The 20,106-nt window shown below is 34.1% G+C and overlaps 1 protein-coding gene across 8 annotated transcripts in view; it reads right to left on the reverse strand.

Annotated features, from left to right (window-relative positions):
• TOP2B (DNA topoisomerase II beta) overlaps nt 1-20,106 on the reverse strand; it is a 94,155-nt gene that overhangs the window by 15,713 nt on the left and 58,336 nt on the right. For 7 of the 8 annotated variants that reach the window (XM_089332317.1, XM_089332319.1, XM_089332318.1 and 4 more), the window contains 19 exons: nt 19,955-20,056; nt 19,725-19,862; nt 17,657-17,795; nt 17,187-17,344; nt 16,953-17,078; nt 16,012-16,122; nt 15,829-15,934; nt 14,252-14,361; nt 13,846-13,938; nt 13,632-13,746; nt 12,309-12,430; nt 11,966-12,114; nt 10,764-10,995; nt 8,455-8,589; nt 7,644-7,844; nt 5,847-6,042; nt 5,611-5,702; nt 2,645-2,800; nt 2,415-2,498 (listed from right to left, as the gene is read on the reverse strand). In XM_089332317.1, coding sequence (XP_089188443.1) covers nt 2,415-2,498; nt 2,645-2,800; nt 5,611-5,702; nt 5,847-6,042; nt 7,644-7,844; nt 8,455-8,589; nt 10,764-10,995; nt 11,966-12,114; nt 12,309-12,430; nt 13,632-13,746; nt 13,846-13,938; nt 14,252-14,361; nt 15,829-15,934; nt 16,012-16,122; nt 16,953-17,078; nt 17,187-17,344; nt 17,657-17,795; nt 19,725-19,862; nt 19,955-20,056 — 2,565 coding nt within the window. The remainder of the gene's footprint in view (nt 1-2,414; nt 2,499-2,644; nt 2,801-5,610; nt 5,703-5,846; nt 6,043-7,643; nt 7,845-8,454; nt 8,590-10,763; nt 10,996-11,965; nt 12,115-12,308; nt 12,431-13,631; nt 13,747-13,845; nt 13,939-14,251; nt 14,362-15,828; nt 15,935-16,011; nt 16,123-16,952; nt 17,079-17,186; nt 17,345-17,656; nt 17,796-19,724; nt 19,863-19,954; nt 20,057-20,106) is intronic. The other variant, XR_016233330.1, reaches the window with a different exon arrangement.

The following is a 20,106-nucleotide window of genomic DNA, read 5'->3' on the forward strand; positions in this document are numbered from 1 at the left end:
GGTTGCAATGGCTGGGGCTGGGCCAGACTACAGCCAGGAGCTTCTTTCTGGGTCTCCCACATGGGTGTTAGGGCCTGAGGATTTGGGCCACCCTCCTCTGCTTTATCAGGCACATTAGCAGGGAGCTGGATCAGAAGCAAAGCAGTGCCCATCTGGGATGCTGGCACTGCAGATGGCAGCTCAACCCGGTGTGCCACAGGTGGAGTTAACTCTTTAACATACTGACTTCACAGATTGGTGTTGTGTCACAGCAGGTTAAATCACTGCTTGAAGTACCAGCATCCTGTATCAGAGTGCTGGTTCATGTTCTGGCTGCTCTGCCTCCGATCCAGCTCCCTAATATACATGGGAAAGCAGCAGAAAATGGTCCAAGTTGCTTGGGCCTGAGCCACCCATCTTGAGACCTGGATAGAGTTCCTGGTTCTTGGCTTTTGCTTGGTCTAGCCTGACCACTGTGGCCATCTGACAAGTAAAACCAATCTCTCTCTGCCTTCCAAATAAATAAATAAATTTATATAAATATATATACATATATATACATACTCATGTCCTTTGGATTTACATCCAGTAGTGCGATTGCTGGATCATATGAGAATTTCAAACACTTCATAGACAATAGAATTAAAGTATACATTCACTATGGTACAAAAATTTTTTAGATCTATTCATACACAGGTGTTCATAATTTCATGAAACTATTATGAAAAACCTACACCTGAACTTCAAAAATGTTTTGCGCTAAAATAAACTCATCTTTCAGTTTCCTTTTCCTTTTTTTTTTTTTTTTTTTCCGGAAATATACTGATTTAGGGGCAGGCATTAGGGTGTAATGAGTAAAGCCACCACCTGCACTGCCAGTATCCCATATGGGCACTGGTTGGATACATGGCTGTTCCACTTGCGATCCAGCTCCCTGCTAATGGCCTAGGGAAAGCAGTGGATGATGGCCCAAGCATTTGGGCCCCTGCCACCCACGTGGGAGACCTAGAAGAAGCTCCTGGCTTTGGACTGTCCCAGTCCTAGCTATTACAACCATCTGGGGAATGAACTTGCAGACAGAAGACCTCTCTTTCTGTCTTTCCCTCTCTCTAACTTTTTCAAATAAAAAAAAAAAAAAAAACTTAAAAAAAAAACAATATAATCACATAATAAATTCTATTTTTAATTTTTTCAGGAATCTCTCTACTGTTTTCCACAATGGCTATACTAATTTCCATTTCCTCTAACAATATATGTTACCAAGGATATAAGTTACATCCTTGCTAGAATTTGTCACTTTTTTGTCTGAGCTCATAGAAGTAAAGAGCTGAAAAGTAGGTATCAGATGCCAGGTAGGGTAGAGGGGAGATTGGTCAACTACTGGTTAACATATACAAAGTCAAGCCACATAGGAGTAGTAACTTCTGGTGTTGTGTTACATAGAAGGGAGATTACAGGAAACAATCCTGTGTATCATTTAATTCAAAAAACCTAAAAGAAAATTTTGAATGTTCTCATCACAAAAAAATTGATATATGTTTGAGCTGGATAACCTAAATAATTGATTTAATCAACACATAATGTATAAGTTGAATGAACTATCACATAAGGAGGGAAAATTATCAACTTAAAAATAAAAATCTAATACACAACATAATAAAAATATAAATCAGGGCATACTTATACTGTGGCACTTGAAATATCACTAAGGGAACCTGAGACAACAGAACTAAAAAAAATTCCAGAAATTTTATTAGGTGACTAATGTACCACAGTTGCTCTTGCAATTCTAACTTGAGTAACGAAAATCAAATTAAAAGCATGTGGACAATAAATCAATGAAAATTATTAGAAAGTAAAATGAAAAAGTAATTTCATGTAAGCGGTAATTAAAACAGTAGTTTACATTCTGCTACTCAAAAGTAGATAGTTATACTGTGACCATTAATCTAATATTTTAAGTAGACAATTTTAGAGAAGGTTTACATTTTCTTTTCTCCACATTTTTTAAATCTATGTTTTACATTAGAATTCTACTTGAAGAAAACTAGATTGCAACAAAAAAATATTATGATTTCTAAGTCTAATGAGACTATCATTCTACTGCTAAAAGCAAAATACTTGTATTCAATTATCTATACATACTTGTCTTATCTCCTTGCAGGAAAACAAGCTGAATGAATTAATTTAGAATTTACTTAAGAAACTTTAATAAAGTATTATATTTTAACTTATTCTAAATTTCAATTCCATCATTCATTTATACAGCAACTTTTCCTAAAATTTCATATAGCTATATAGCTAAAGCTTAATCCTAACTTAGCTTACAAACACATTAACCCTCAGTTAAATGAAACTCAGATGATTACAAAAATTTTTATCTTGTTTCATGAAGATTACTTCTCTAAATATATTTTAATATAGACTTAACCTACATCCAGTTCTTCAACAAATGCTGCTAAATCTTCTTTCCAAAGGTCTGAAGGAGATTTTCTTTTAAGATCATTGACCTCTCGTCCCTATGATAAAAAAGTAGTACAGTTTAAGCACTCACTCATTCAAAAATGTATAAAGGATAAAACAAAAATTTTTTTGGAAAAAGAAAATCAAAGATATAGATAACACTGCAATAGTTTCAAATTATTTAACCCACAAAAGTTCATACTTTTGTATCTCTCTGTTTAATCAGTTCTTCAACTTTTTCTTTAGTAAGAGACCACAGAGACATATTTAAAATATAATTAAAATCGGGGCCTGAAGGAGTTCCTGAATCGGAGGAACTATCATCATGCTGGTTTTGTGTTTCTTCCTCTTCTGCTGCCTGTAAAAAATAACACACTTTATATTAAAGCCCTGTCATCAAATTAATGTTGAATTTTTTTTTTAATATTTAGTTAAAACTTCTACCAATGCTATACTGTCAATGCTACACCTTCAGGGTGGTAGGGTTATTTTAGATTATCTGCAAGAATACCTATAAAAAATCTTTCCTAAAAAAAGTTTAAATTTTTCTAAAGATGCACAACAAAATCTTCATAAAGAATGGTATATTCAATCCCTATTTATCTAACAGTCTGATGAAAAATTAATTGTTTTCCTCAGGAACTAAGTCACAAAATGAGAACACACCAAATCTTAAAAGTAATAGAGTGGAACTAACTTATTGTTGCATCTTGTCATATTTTTATACTGGTGAGTGAACGGAAAACTCAAAACCCAAAATAAGTATCACTTATGATAACTGTTTTGCAGTTTTAATAAACATATTTGGTACAGACATTCACTAAGGGTAAGTTCTCAAAATTCTCCAAAGCAAGAATACTCATGTGAGAACTCCAAAAAAGTTTACTTTAGATATTAAGAGTTATTAGTAAGTTAGAGTAATCATCAGGGCCTTTCTGAAATTTTATTCAGAAGGCCTTATTTTCATAGAAACAACTGCGACCACAATTTCTGGTGCTGATATTAAATTTAAAAATATAAAAGGTTTAATAAAAGTTTTTTCAGGTGATATAACCCTCAAAACTTTTAAAATTAGAAGTCATAAAATTAAGTTTAAACTAGGTTTTCTAAGGCACTCAAAAAATTTAAAATGACTGAGTTAAATCTAACACTCCATAAATCAAGAGGTTTCGTTTCAGTAGCCAAAAAGGAAAAAAAAATAGCATTATAATGTAATTAAAAATTTTAAGTAAAACAATATATATATTCCAAGTTCAGATATACTTTAGAAATACAATAAAAATTAAAATGTCAAAGCAAGGTGCTTCATTTCATAAAGAAAGCTGTAAATTTTATTACACAACATTACCAAATAAGGAATGCTGTTGTTGACTTGGTAGATTAATAAGTATCTACATAACATCACAAATTATGAATTCTACAGTCTTAGAAAATTCCTCATGTAATAGTGTATTGCTATGGAGTATTTCAGCTGTTAACTACTATAAAAATATTACTAGGGTGTCATAAACTTCAATCTATTCAGTTTAGGTTTTGATGACACCCAAAGTATTATTAATTAGTGCTCTATGACAATGTATATCTATCATTGTTAATGGGACTATGACTAAGACACTTTCAGAAATTAAGAAAAATAAATTCTTCAAATATGAATGACATAATTCTATTATGTTTTAGAAAAAACTTTAATCTTATAATTAGCTGCGTTATAATTCTAACTCTTCTCCAACTGTCTAAAATAGGACACTCTTGTACAGGCAGCTTCTTCTGTTACCTGATCCCACTCCCACCCTAACCACAAATGTGCACATAGCCAAGATGCTGAGGAAATTTTGATGGTGACAATATAATTACAGAAACCAAGGTATGCTTTACCCATGGATTCTACTTCCACCAAAAGTGCATTCTCAAACTGCAGACACCTTTATCTTTGAAAGCTAAGCAGTACAAAATGATTAGCTAGTAAGCTAATCAATTTCAAGATAAAAACTGAAACTAACATTGATACAAAAGGGCAAACAGTATATAAATCTTAAAACATATTTAGAGGAAAACAAAGTGCTTCTATCATCTTAATTCTGAATGCTGCTCATCATGTCCTGTTTTCTTCAAATGATGAATAAATCTATTGTATTAATATGTAATTACTATACTATATAATATTTATTCTAATTTTGCTCATTTTTAAAGTGGCATTGACTTAAAAATTGAAAAAACCTTAAGTAATATAAACAAAAGCAACAATTCAACATAATTCTGATAAATAATACGAAAACATTATGGTTGAGAACTCTTTAGGGAAGTTTTCATTTCAAGTTAGGTCACATAATCGTAATTACTTTTAAAGATATTAGCATTATCAACATGATATATATATATATACACACACAAATAATCTAAGTATCAAAATTAATATCAAATTTTCTTATTTTCTGCATTTCTGTTCTCAATCACAATGTTGTATCGTCTTTTAAAATTTTTCCTTTAATTAAAACACATCAAGAAACTATTCCTGAGGGGAATCTCAGTTTCAATATCCCATTCACTGAATTAATATTACTATTTTATGATCTGAAAGGGACAAATCAAATTAATAAAACATTAGACTTTTAATCTGAAGTTCCGGGCTTTAAATCTCTAGCCAAAAATCTAAGCACTGGGAAGAGCACATATTGATGCTCGATAAAATTCTATAATAATGAACATTTTTGTCTCCAGCTTCCCAGCACTGAGTAAAACCAGATCAAGAGAGTAGTGACTGAATGCCATACTTTGACCATAGACTGAATAGTGTGAAACCATTCCAGTGCTACCATTCTGGTTCCCAGGTAGTATACGTGCATCTCACAAAAAGCACCACCACAAATGACACCCTTTCATTGGCAGGCTCAGAAAAAAAGGCCAAGGAGACCGAGCTACCTTCTCACAGCTGGAGTCATTTCTCCAGGCCTTGGGGCAATCACACTGGCCAAGAGTTTTGTGGTGGGTGTGCACTACCATTTCCTGAGCTGTATTTATTCTGTGGATAAACAGAAGACTTCAGTCTCCAAAGAGACAACTCATCACCTTTAGCAATACTACTAAATTTAAGTTTCAGGGGTTGGGTTTTTTTGTTTTGGAAGTTGATTTTAAAAGCTTCTCTGAATGTCTTTTTCTGCAAATGATTACCTTTTCTTGTGCTTCTTTCCAGGCTTTCACTGGGTCAGATTCATAACCTCTCTGGACTAACATTTGAATCAAATCTTTCTTTGACCTATTCTCTATGTGAGGGAAAAATAAAGTTAGGATCAAGAAAAGAGATTCAATTTGTATTTGTTTATATTCTACTGATAAAAATGTCTTCTATTAATAAAGTTTTTTTCCATTTTTAACTAACGTTCAAATTTTAAAAGGTTGCATCTTACCTATAGTAATTTTCCCTTGTATCTTCTCTAAAATGAAACGGGCTTGATTGTTAAGCTTTGTAGATTCTGCTCCCAACATTCCTACAAGCCACTCCTTTCGTAAACCATAATAACTTAACCGTAAATCAAAGAATTCTTTCAGAATGTCTTGCACAGTTTCATACTTCTTCAGACATCCCATATGATCAAAGAGTACCTAGGCAAAACAGTTTTTGTGGATTACATAAAGCTGTTCTCAGTATTTCAATTGAAATGACATCCACAATATTTAAAATAATGATAATACACTATATGAACACACAACCACTAAGAGCTATTGAACAGAACCAACTAGTAAGCTCATTTTTGTAAATATTGCTTTGGAAACCAATAAATTACAGAAGTAGTTAAAATAGAAATATCTCTGACAGTTAAAAACAGGTCCTTTTAAAAAGTAGCCATCAAGTGGACTGGCGCTGTGGTGTAGTGGGTAAAGCCAACGCTTGCAGTGCTGGCATCCCATATAGGTGCTGGATCGAGTCCTGGCTGCTCCACTTCCCATCCAGCTCTCAGCTCAGGCCTTGGAAAGCAGAAGAGGATGGCCCAAGTTCTTGGGCCCCTGCACCCACATGGGAGACGCAGAAGAAGCTCCAGGCTTCTGGCTTCAGATTGCTGTAGCTCCAACCGTTGCAGCCATCTGGGGAGTGAACCAGTGGCTAGAAGATCTCTCTCTGCCTCTCCTTCTCTCAGTGTAACACTTTCAAATAAATCAAATCTTAAAAAAAAAAAAAAAAATGTAGAGGCCAGAGTCATGGCATAGTGGATAAGACTTCCACCAGTGACGCCAGCATCCCATATGGGCACGGGTTCAAGTCTCAGCTGCTCCACTTCTGAGCTGGTTCCTTGCTAGTGCACCTGGGAGGGCAGCACAGGATGGCCCAAGTGCTTGGGCCCCTGTACCCATATAGGAGATCCAGAAGAAACTCCTGGCTTCTGTCTGGCCCCGATCTTGCCATTGTGGCCATTTGGAGAGTAAACCAGCAAATGGAAGACATCTATCTCTATCTCTTTCTCTCCCTCCCTGTTAACTCTGTCTTTCAAATAAGATAAATAAATCTTAAAATAAAGAAAGTAGCTATAAAACCATCTAAGAAAAATGTTTCCCCTCAACTAAAAAACACATATATTTTACCTCTAAGCTTAAAAATATTACTTAAAATTCTTTATCCAATGGATATGCATTTGCCCCCACCTTCTTTCTTTTACAATTACTTGTGCTATAATTCAAACTCTTGGCTTTGTTTTCCCTCTATCAGTCTGTCTGAGCAGATTATGATGATTTTTCAACCATTATGCTATTATTGTTTTTTTTTTTTTTACTGTGTTTTAAATCTAAAAGCCTATTTAGAATGCAATTTGGGTTATCATACACTCTACCTTTTTACCTTCCTTTCTAATTACATGTGAACAGAAATACATAATTTTAATGAAGCAGTCTAGAGTTATGAGGAGATAAGACTACAACTGCAATGCTAATAAAGTTAGGCATAAGGCACATAAAAATCCTACAATAATCACTCTCTCCTAACTTTCAGTTAGTGTATATGAAAATGTGTATATCCTGTCTTCAAGCCTTGATGCAGAAACATGAATTGCAAGTGAAGGTAGTACACAGCAGAGAAAGGCATATACCCCTAGATTCTTCACCAAGTATGCAATGAAAAAATGCATTCGGGGCTTACTATGGCCATTTCTATTACAACAATTCAACTTATACCATGCAAGGAAGATCAAATTAATAGTAAAGGTATAAATTACCATGGAATTACAAGTCAGAGTAGTTTGAAGCTTAAAAACTTTATGTAATCCAGCAGCTTCTGCTTGTGCTAGTTTCTCCTCTGTCATTTTCACCACAAATTTCACAGTTGTATCAGTATGATATTCTTTATAATCAGAAATTAATGCTGGTGTTTTGTCGGTCCCATTTAGCATAGGTTCCAAAACTTGTTCTTTGTATACCTATAAAAAATTTACAAATATGTAATTATTTTACTTACTCTCATGTTCTCCTACTACAAGTCACACAACCTTTTAAAAATTCTCGACTCCTGTAAGAGAAAAGACAATGAAATCTCCATGTCTATCATCTCCTGTCCAATCACTTTAGAAGAGAATTTATGGAGATCTTAGTGGCGAGAGAAGACCAACAAGGTAAAGGTTCTGATCTGCTCCTATTCTGAAGGGCAAGGTCAAGTGTGAATCACAGCAACTAAAAGTGACAATAGAGAACATGGACACCTTTAGATTTGTAATAGTGATACCAATTGACTTAAACATATTGACCACTATAAGGACTCAAAACACTAATTCATATTCTAATCATTTTAAGGTAAATAAAAGATATAATCTCAAAAAACCCAGACACTTACATATACCTAACACAAACAATATTAGACTACTTCAATTAAAAACATTTAAAACATTTAATTACTATTGGAGGGGATAAAAACATATACAGGAATTTTTAAACACTATTCAGACTTAGGACCAACAATGATAGAATCATTCTTACCAGAAAGAACTGCTAATGCAATGCCCTTTTTGCAGGGACTCACATATTTATACTAACCTGTGTCCAAGTTCTGACTGGAAGCTCTGTAATTTCTACTGTGTTTCTATCAACCACAAATATTTCACCACTGACTGCATACTGGTTTTGACCAAGTTCTTGGATTGTGCCTTTAAAGTTCTTATAGTTTGGAAGCTGCAGAGAAAAATGAAAATAACTTAAAAACCCTGAATTTTCTCTCAAATGTCTCATATTTGAATGCTCCTTAGTATATAGTCTATTGCTACTGACAAATAAACATCACTGAAACTGAATTCCTCATCCTTAATTATCCCTCTATATCTAAGTGATCAATCTTGAATTCATGGCCTTTTTAATATAATCCAGTATTAGGAGTCAGCACTGTGGTGTGGTGGGTAAAGCCACTGCCTGCAACCCTGGCATCCCATATGGGCACTGGTTCAAGACCTGGCTGTTCCACTTCCAATCCAGCTCCCTGCTAATGAGCCTGGGAAAGCAGTGGAAGATGGCTCAAGTACTTGGGCCCCTGCACCCACATGGGAGATCCAGAAGAAGCTCCTGGCTTTGGCCTGGCCCAGCCGTGTCAGCTGCAGCCGTTTGGGGAGTGAACCAGTGGATAGAAGCTCTCTTTCCCTCTGTGTAACTCTGACTTTCAAATAAATAAATAAATCATTCACACACACACACACACACACACACACACACACATTTCAACCTCGAAATCCCAGCATCATCCTTCCCAGTCTCTCTAGAATACCATCACTTCGGTCTATTGCCCACCCCCCTTAGACTAATATCCTTTAAATTCAAACTCTTTGGGCCCTACATTGAAAGGCTTCCACATTTCAAACCCAATCTAACTTTCAACTTTTTCCTCTAATGATTTGCCATACAGAACCACTATTTTTCTCCCACATTTTGATTATCTTCATTGTTCTCACTTTCACTCTCTATCAACCAGCCCTCACACATATGCAACACCCCATTCTATTCATCTATCTAAATTTTATCCTTCCCAACCAAATTACAAGTAATCTCTTTCTATAATTCATATTTATCATCATTAAGAAAGTAAGCATATAGCATAGACACTACTACTTCTGATATAATAAGCCACTGTTAACATCTTCGGTGACTATAAACTTCAAGTTCTAATGTCTTATCTTGACAAGAGATTACTTTTGAAGACAGTGATCACAGATCTTTATCTCACCACTCAGTAGATTGTTCAATACAGAGTAAGCACACAAGCTACATTTATTGATCATATCCTCAGATACTAGCTTAGCACTCCAAAATGTGTCTATACCAGCTGAAATAAAATTATAATCATTAAAAGAAGCTTGGTGCTTCTGTTAGAAATATTCTAAAGTACACTGAAGTATTTATAGGAAAAATCAGAGTATAACATACTCCTAATTTTTATTTTGAAATACAAAAATGAAATAAAACATAAAAAGAAACATATCAAGATACCAAGTTCATTCTTATATGATGGATTTGTGGAATTTTGTTCCTTTATGTCTCTGTACTTTCTAGAATGAGCATTATTTTTTGTAACAAAAATACATGTAAGTTTATCAAGATAAAGAAAATTTCCAGGTAATTTGAAAATCATGTAGAGGAGGGGATGACTTTTTTATTTACTTGGAGGTTCAGGGGAAAGAATGAGCATAGTGAATTCTACAAGTAAAGGACAACAATTACAAATAACAGGATACATTAAAATATACATAATGTGCTTGAAAGCCTAGGATATAGAGTATTTTAAAATTTCAACAATTTCTCCCAATAAAACTGACCTCCAGGCTCATTTAAAAGTTCCTTTTTGGAAGTATACATCAAGTTAACTCTAATAAAGGTTTTTCAGCCTATTATGCTTTTATTTATTTATTTATTTATTTATTTATTTATTTTGACAGGCAGAGTGGACAGTGAGAGAGAGAGACAGAGAGAAAGGTCTTCCTTTTTGCTGTTGGTTCACCCTCCAATGGCTGCCGCGGCCGGCGCACCATGCTGATCCAATGGCAGGAGCCAGGTGCTTCTCCTGGTCTCCCATGGGGTGCAGGGCCCAAGCACTCGAGCCATCCTCCACTGCACTCCCTGGCCACAGCAGAGAGCTGGCCTGGAAGAGGGGCAACCGGGACAGAATCCGGCGCCCCGACCGGGACTAGAACCTGGTGTGCCGGTGCCACAAGGCAGAGGATTAGCCTAGTGAGCCACGGCGCCGGCCCTAGCCTATTATGTTTTAAAACATGTTTAAAATATCTCATTTCTAAAATGAATGTACTCTATAGTCCGTCATTGTGTTAAATAAACAATATATGTATTAAGTTCCAAATAATTACCATGGGATGAGGATCCAAACCATCTAGCATTCGCCTGACATTGTTCACGATTTCCCTGGCATCATAATTTGGTAGTTTACAAGCCCATCCAGTACCAATGCCTTCAGCACCATTTATTAAAACCATGGGAATTATGGGAATATACCACTCAGGCTCTACACGTTGATTATCATCATAAAGAAACTTAAGCAGGTTGTCATCCACAGCAGGAAAAAGTAATCTTGCTAAAGAGCTAATGAAAGAAAAAAGAAAACAGAAAAAGCAATTGCTTTGGCAAGTAATACCTAACGAGGACTTTACTTTGCAAGAAACTTAAAAATAATATTTTTATAAATTTTGACTACATGTGCTTAACAATAAAATTCATCAGGGCCAACAATGTAGTGCAGTGGGTTAAGTTGCTGCCTGTAATGATTGGAGTCACTACAGCTCCACTCCCAATCCTGCTCCCTACTAACATGCCTGGGAAAGCAGCAGAAGATGCCTGGGACCCTGCTACTCATGTGGGAAGACCCTGATGGAATTCCAAGGCTCCTGGCTTAAGCCTGGCCCAGCCCATGTCATTGCAGCCATTTGGAGAACAGATAAGCAGATGGAAAAAAATCTGTCTCTCCCTTTCTAACTCTGCCTTTGAAATCTCTTTAAAAAATAAGATTTTCTAAACTTATTACTATATATATATATATATATATTTCTCTTGGGCATAAAGACAAAAAATTAGCATTATTTTTTATTACTTAGCCCTAAGTTCTTAAATATTAGCAAAAACTTTAAGAATTTCCTATTTTTCTGAATCAAACACATAATCTATTCTCAGCCATAAGATTAACAATGAATCAGGAAAAAAATTCCTACATTCACCAATAATTTCTAAAAATGAAGGTTAACATACTTCTATTTGTAATCAAATAATTTGAAACAATTAATGAATCACATTCAGCTGTTTTATGTAGAGTGAGGGATATATGGGAATTCTTTGTATTGCTATCCCACGATTTTTATTGTGTAAACTTAAAACTATTCTCAAATAAAATGTTTAAAAGAACACAAAGCATAAAAGAGTACAGAATTAATAGTAATTTGGAGCCCTCAACAAAATAACTAGGCAATCATATCTTTACAGCTACAATTCTATTAATTATTTAATTGGTTCCAGTTAACTTGAAACCAAATTTTATACTACTGTATCAGGAAATATTTACCTTAACATTGTGAAAATATAACGAGGGCTTGCAGCATCTTTGCCACCATGAAGTCGAGTCCCAAACTGACCAATAGGCTGAAGCAAGTTAATGTTGTTACTTCCCACAAAGTTCTGAGCCAAGTTCACAATTGTCATCATCAATGCTTGCTATAAAATAGAAACAGAATACAGCATTCATATTCTAAATTGTCCATACCTTCTCCTCAATTTATACTAAATCCAAACCCAATTCTTTTACATTTCCAAAGACAGCATAAAAGGAAAGGCATGTTCTTATGTAAAATTATCATTCTGCAGGCCAGTGACTACAGTTCTCAGATTATTCCAATTTCAAAGCTTACTTCTCCATGATGATAGGCAGACATCTCAGCAACAGATCCAGCCAACTGGGCAACTTTTACTTCACGTTTATCATTCCTCTTGAAACAGGTAAATAAAACTTTTCGTTGGCCAGGTTTGAAACCTATTTTTCAAAAAGGGCAATACTCTTTTAAAAACACCATTTCAAGGTATAGTTGTTAATAATTCTTTTAGTGGAAACAATGTTCTGTATATGTGTACACACACACACACACACACACACAAAAGAATATAGTTTGCTGTTGAAGAGCTGACCAAAATTTTTATTTGAAATTCTATAACAAAGTGAGTACACACTAACATGTTTTCATGTCATCTCCATCTATTCCAAAAACAAATCACCAATTAAAAGACAAGCTTCAGGTATAAAGAACTGCTCACTTGTACCAAACTCTGGAAGTTCTTCTTATTTTGGTCAATCACCATGTAACTAAACTAACATGTCTCAACATCTTCATCAGAATACAGAAATCACTACACTCTTAATACATTCATCAGAAAGATTACATGAAGCAATGTGAACAAAGCACTCTGCTTCTTTATCATTCTCCTTGATGTAAGCCAATAAACACTGAACCTTTTCAGTATATACAAACTATTGTCATCATCACTGTAGAGCCAGGGCATGTAGCAACAAAAGGATAATATTGTTCACTTCTCTAGAAATGTTATAGTCTAACAAGTAGGCAAAATTAATGCAGGTAAAATAATAAGCATACAATAACTGGCAGAGAAGTATAGGCATCTGAGATCAATTTAGACTAGAAATGCTAGGGAGAACTTTATAGAAAGGAAGCAATTTCAGGCAAGAAATTGACAAATGGATAGAATAATCTGCTGTTAGCTAGGGAAAAAAAATTGAAAATAAAGATCAACACATTTTCTAAAAGTTAGAAATCGAAAAAAATTTCTAGATAGGAGACCAAAATTTGCTTTAATGAGAATCAGTTTTTAAATTTTTTCATCAAGTTAAATAAAGCACTAGGTATGTGGGTATTTTAAAAATTTAGCCTCTGATAAATAAAACTTTTCATTTTAGGAATTCTACAATCAACTTGGGCTAAATCTTTAAATATTACTCTTAAAAATTAATTTTACTGAGAAACACAAAAGCATTTAAAGGTTTCAAGTTAAAAATTTCAGCCCTATTAAAACATATCCCAAAAGCACAATCAAAGGCCTTTAAATTTCTCTGAATCAGTTCTTCATATACTTCACAACATTTCCAGTAAGAATTTTAAAATGTCTCATAGGATGTCTTAAAAATAAGAAATTAAACTAGTTTTTAAACAAAGGTTACTTACCATCAACAAGAGATGGTATAGATCTCTCATTGTCTGAGTTTGAGAACAGAATCAATTCCTTGTTGATGAAATCATTGTAAGTCAAATGTTTTGTTGCTGTACCATATAAAAATTGCTAAGAGAAAAGTTATACAGCAATAGTGTCATTATTACTGCATGAATTTCATTTTCTCTCTCTCCTTCTTCCCCTAGATCACCACTCTTTATGACTAACCTCTGGTAAGCCATGTAACCTACGCTGCCTCCGATCTTCCATAAAATTTGTTAACCATTCTTTTCTGTCATCAATCTTCTTCTTACTGAATGCCTGAAAGATTCCAAGCAATGATTTTAAACATTAAAAATACAATGAATTTCATTATAAAACAATTTATAAATGGAAAATTACTATTAATTTGGTAAATTAAGGTTTTTCCAATGGTTTTAATCAAAAAATACATTTTAGCAGTCTTTCAACTAAAGAAGTATAAAAGCAGAGCAATTAAAGAAATAAAACCAGAGTACAAGCTGGGGAAAAAGAAAATTATCTACTTTGGGCATTAAAATTTCAAAACGGTTTTATAAGAAATAAAGACTTGGAGAAAAATTGTGGGAAGTTTAATTAAAAGAAATTTAATTACCAAGGTAATGGCAGCATCATCTTCAGGGCCAGCATATCTAAACAAGATGCGATGCCTTTCCATATCAGCAAAATATTCTTTTGCTTCTTTAGCTGTACTGGTACCCAATCCTGCACAATTTTTAAGTGAGGAACATCAATGACTTTTAAAAACAATTAAGTGAAAAGCTAGTGGGGAAAGTTATAATAAATAAATCAATTTGGCAACACCAATTAATCAGTCTTTTTATTATTATTATTTTTATTTGACAGATAGACAGAGAGAGACAGAGAGAAAGGTCTTTCTTCCGTTGGTTCACCCCCCACATGGCCGCCATGGCTGGAGCTGCACCAATCTGAAGCCCGGATCCAGGTGCTTCCTCCTGGTCTCCCATGCGGGTGCAGGGCCCAAGCACTTGGACCATCCTCCATTGCCCTCCTGGGTCACAGCAGAGAGCTGGACTGGAAGAAGAGCAACCGGGACTAGAACCTGGCAGCGCCCATATGGGATGCCAGCACCACAGGCGAAGGACTAACCAAGTGAGCCACTGCACCGGCCCTAATCAGTCTTGATAGACAAAGACAAATCATGTAATGCATGCCTCCTGACATAAGTACACAATGCTACCTATTGAATGGTTTTGCCAAAAAAACCTAACACAAATCTGATCATGCCTCCAATTCAACTGCTAGTTAACAGAAAAGAGGCAGAGGAACATGCTACATATTAAATGAAACTATAGGAACACAATTAGCAAAATCTAAAATATGAGAAATTACATAGAACAATCCAACTTTTTACAAATAAATTAATTGCAAGGGAAAAATAAGAAACATGAAGCACTATACTAAAAAATTTAAGAGACTTATCAAATGCAATGTGTTTGAATCCTGATTTTAAAATAAAACCTATAGGGGCTAGTGCTTTTTCCAATCTAGCTCTCTGTTTATGGCCTGGGAAAGCAGTGAAAGATGACCCAAATATTTGGGCCCCTGCATGCACATGGGAGACTGAGCAGAAGCTCCTGGCTCCAGATTGGCTCTGCTCCCGTTGTTTGCAGCCATTTGGGGAGTGAACCAGCAGATGGAAGACCTTTCTTTCTCTCTCTGCCTCTCCTTCTCCCTGTCTATAACTCTACCTCTCAAATAAATAAAATCTTTAAAAAAAAAAAGCAGCATAGCCAATAAAATTTTGAAAACAAAATAAAACCTATAAACTTTTTATTACATTTATGTAGAATTAATACAAGGTGAATATTTAAGGACAGCAAAGATACGAAATTTCTTTTAGACACACATATAAAACTAGTTAGAGATGAAATATGATGATGCCTAAAAGTTATTTCAAACTAATGGGGTAGTGATGAGAGAGGTTCAGATGAAACCAGACTGGTCATTGAAATGGTGACTATTAAAATACAGGAGGAATCCACTATATTACTCTCTGTTTTCTAAAATGGTCTAAGAACAGTTTTTTTAAAAATCAGCAATAGCTTATTTTGAAGTCTAAAGAAGCAAATTTACAATGCATTTTTTAGATTAATAAAAATAGTTGTATCAGTAGCACCTCACAAAACTTAATTACTTTAAAACACAAACCTTTGTAGTATTTTATTTTCCAGGCTTTCTGGTTTTCTATATGTTTTTTCCACTCATCAAATTCAGGAATACTGTAGAAGGAAAGTTCCTGCTTATTTTTGCTTGCCTTAAATTAAGAAAAAAAATTAATGTTTCTGCTACCCTTTAAAACAACAGTACAAAAATATAATAATGTAAAAGTACCTTTACAATAGGAGTAATGAACTCTTCAAGAAAACCATGCTTCAAAAGTGATGGCCAATTGTGATGAATGAAATTAATAAGCAGGCCTTTGATATGAGAACCATCTTGATCCTAAATGTTAATAAAATCAAAAGTCCCATAATAATTTAACAAAATAAAATTACTTTTAACTGTTTAAGTCTAGAAATACAGCAAAGAGGCAAAATTTCATTCAAATTTTAGAACTGCATTTTACAAAATAGGTATTTAGATAATCATAGTGAAGATTTCTTAAAATGCAAATAAAGAATATAGCTCATCGCAAATTGAGTATTCCTATCATTATAAAATATATTATCATTGTATCTGTTTTACAGTTTACACAGATTTCACTAAAAGAATGGTTTAAGATTAGAAAATACATGAATCATGCCACTTCACTGAGCAATGCAAGGAAAAAAAATCTATGGAGTAGAAATACTTCTAAGTCTTTGTTTTTTCTTGACATAAAAATTGAAAAATGTCTGCTTAAAACTATATAGAAGCTTTTTCAATTAAAAATTCAGAAAATTTTCTTGTTCTATTTTACTATTATTTTACTATTCATGTTCTCCTGCTTTTTGTGCATCCCCAGATATGCCAACACATAAAAATACTAACCATTATTCTAGTGATCTTTCTCACTTGCATCTGTCACTGTGTTCCCATTTATGTACAGGCTTCACTGTCATAATGCTATACTATGCTCAATTCGTCTAACATTTACTATATTTAAAAATATTCATAAATAACCTATAAGACTATAATCCAAAAAACTGATAATGTAAAATGTGTTACACACAAATGATTCCACTAATCAATGTTATTTCTCTTTAACATACAATTTTTGAGCAAGTCACATGAAAGTATCTACAACCTGAAGAAGATATGAATTTCAAATATGTGATAATGTTCAAACCAACCTGATCAGTCATAATCATAATCTTTCCATAACGTAATGTTTTCAGAGATTCTGCATCATCATAACTTTTTTTGTACTGTAGACCAACTATTTTAATAATATTATTTATTTCTGCATTTTCCATGATCTGTGCAAAAAGGAAAATTATTTAAAGTATGTTAGTGTTGAATATATAAAAGTTCAACAATTTCAGTAAACCATTAGAAATGTCATAAATGTGTAGATGTATATATACCTGTTTATGAGAAGCTTCCCGTACATTAAGAATTTTACCCCTGAGTGGAAAAACTCCGTATCTGTCTCGCCCAATCACACCTAATCCAGACACGGCCAGTGATTTGGCAGAGTCTCCCTCTGTTAATATCAGTGTACATTCCAGGGAATGTTTGCCTCCTGAGAGAAATTAAAAATTGCATATAGCAGAAACCAGAAAAATTGACAATCACAATCATGATAGGGGTAGACTGTAAGAGCCATCATACATTATGTATACATTAGGTATACATTATACATTTTACTGAGTTCCTATCTCCTGAGAATCACTAACATGTGATATATGTGGCAATTTCAATGAAGTAAAATTATATTCTGAGGAGAAAATCATTGACTAATTATATATGGAAAATGGAAACTTTCTATAACTGAACAAAATAAAATTAAATCAAAATCTTAATACAAAACAGAAACAAAAATACTGAATCTTACCAGCATCATTAGCATCATCCAGTTTGGGAATACCTTTGATTTTACTATATTTTACTGATGAACACTTCTTGTTCAGCTGAGTCTGAGCTTTAAATTTCACCCAGTTCAGGATACTTTCTACAATGCCACAATTAGAAGCCTAACAATCAAAGAATAATGGTATAAAAAATAAGCCAGTAGTTTAAAGCTTAGATAAAACTTATAGAACTTAATGGCATACCTGGGCAGTTTTAAGGTAAAACAGTAATGGTGATGACAATAAAAATGATACATGCCAAATAATTTTACTCAGTCACAGTAAAACTAACTCAGTACCACCTATTGTACTGAAATATAAATACTTGAAGAAAGGATGATTTTGCTACATGTAAAAAAATTCTAGATAAACTCATTGAGGAATATACATTGCTTTTGTTACAAGTTAATTGTATTAAAGTTAACAGTAAAAGCTGATTAATTCATGAATTTATTAGATGGCAAATTCTTGAATTTTATGACATAAAAATTATTAATAAGAGGGCCGGCGCCGCGGCTCACTAGGCTAATCCTCCGCCTTGCAGCGCTGGCACACCGGGTTCTAGTCCTGGTCGGGGCGCCGGATTCTGTCCCGGTTGCCCCTCTTCCAGGCCAGCTCTCTGCTGTGGCCAGGGACTGCAGTGGAGGATGGCCCATGTCCTTGGGCCCTGCACCCCATGGGAGACCAGGATAGTACCTGGCTCCAGCCATCGGATCAGCGCGGTGCGCCGGCCGCAGCGCGCCAGCTGTGGCGGCCATTGGAGGGTGAACCAATGGCAAAGGAAGACCTTTCTCTCTGTCTCTCTCTCTCACTGTTCACTCTGCCTGTCAAAAAATAAATAAATAAATAAATAGTAAAAATTATTAATAAGAAAGGAACATTAATATAAAGTTGAGAACTTACAAATAACCTTATTGCTTAAGCAGTTTAGTTTAACTATCCTAACATTACATATTATTTATTCTCTGCAATGGATCAGTATATGTCAAGGTGTTAATAAAAAGAAAAAAACCTAAGCATTTCCAATTCCAAGCCCTAAGAATCATATTTTATCATCTTGGTGATTTTAGATGAATGAAATGCTTTTTTAGATTAAGACATTAACACAAAGAAGTGAAATGTATTGCCAAAACTAAATTTATTCCACCTACAATGGTAAGATATAAAATCTAAAATCAAGTCAATCATGCGAACAACTGTTACTAGGACAGACCTTTGTGATTGGTATTTGTGTAGGGTAATTTGTACTCAGAATTCATTATAATCACATCTAAAAGTACTTCAGATAGTAAAATCAACTTCTGTTTCTATTCCTGAGGCCTTTGAAAATATCCCTTGCAATGTGACAAATATGTTCTTTTAGGGCAACTGTTTAGTAGTCTCTCAAACTGGTATTCATCTTTACATTTCCATTGCCAAATGTTGAAAGACACTTCACAGAAACTTACTAAATGGTTACCAGTGGTACTGCTGAACAAAGGAACTGAAGCAAATCTTAATACAATGGATTACAAGAGCTACTAATAGCGGTAAGGCTCAATTACAAGTCTTAGATTTTTTTTACTTGGCCTCTCATTTTAGAAAAATTAAGGTGACTAAAATATGTGCCAAGTAAAATAAAATTTTTAAATATGTAGAAAATAGTAGATTTTATATGTTACCACAGTAAAATAAATACATGAAGCTAAAAGTCAGAAGATGAAGTTGAAATGAGAACAGAAAATATGAAACCAGGAGTCCAGAAGGATTTGTATACTTGTAAACTTGTAAACGAGAAATCTAAGCTTTACAATGGCCAATGCAAAGCTAAAGATACAATTAGTTACACTAATTAGTTACTCCCTATTTTAGTTTTTGACAAAATAATCAATGGTTTTATGAAACAGTAAGGTCTATTCTTTAAAGTTACCAGAATTAAGTATACTAGTTTGAGGTATAAGCCTGCCTATATTCACTGTTAATAAGAGTGAGAAATCAATCACAAATGAATACATCAAGAAAACTGCTTAACTCTCAATAATAACAATGAAAAACATTACAAATTTTACTCACTGCTTTAAAAAATTTTTCTGACAGTTGGCATTTGGATCCAAAACTTTTGGGTTGCAGAGTCATGTTTTCCTTAGTTTGAGAATCAAAAGTTGGATTTTCAATAAGGCAATTAATAAAAACCCATATGTGGTTTTTCACCTGTTGAAAAAAATAACCACAAAAATAAAAAAAGAGGTCAACAGCAAAACTGATGGGTAACAATTCAGGAGAATATAGAAATTATCACTTACTTGAAATGGTTTCACTGATACACCAGCTTTGTTCTTTTTCTTAACCACTTCAATCAGTTTACCAACAACTTGATCTACTACATAGTCTACGTGCCGTCCACCCTAAAGAGGCAAAGAACAAAGGATGGGTCCAAAGTCTTCTATAGTTAGGG

Source organism: Oryctolagus cuniculus, chromosome 4 (genome assembly GCF_051225735.1).
Source record: "Oryctolagus cuniculus isolate XC-2025 breed Fujian yellow rabbit chromosome 4, ASM5122573v1, whole genome shotgun sequence".
Taxonomy (NCBI): Eukaryota; Metazoa; Chordata; class Mammalia; order Lagomorpha; family Leporidae; genus Oryctolagus; species Oryctolagus cuniculus.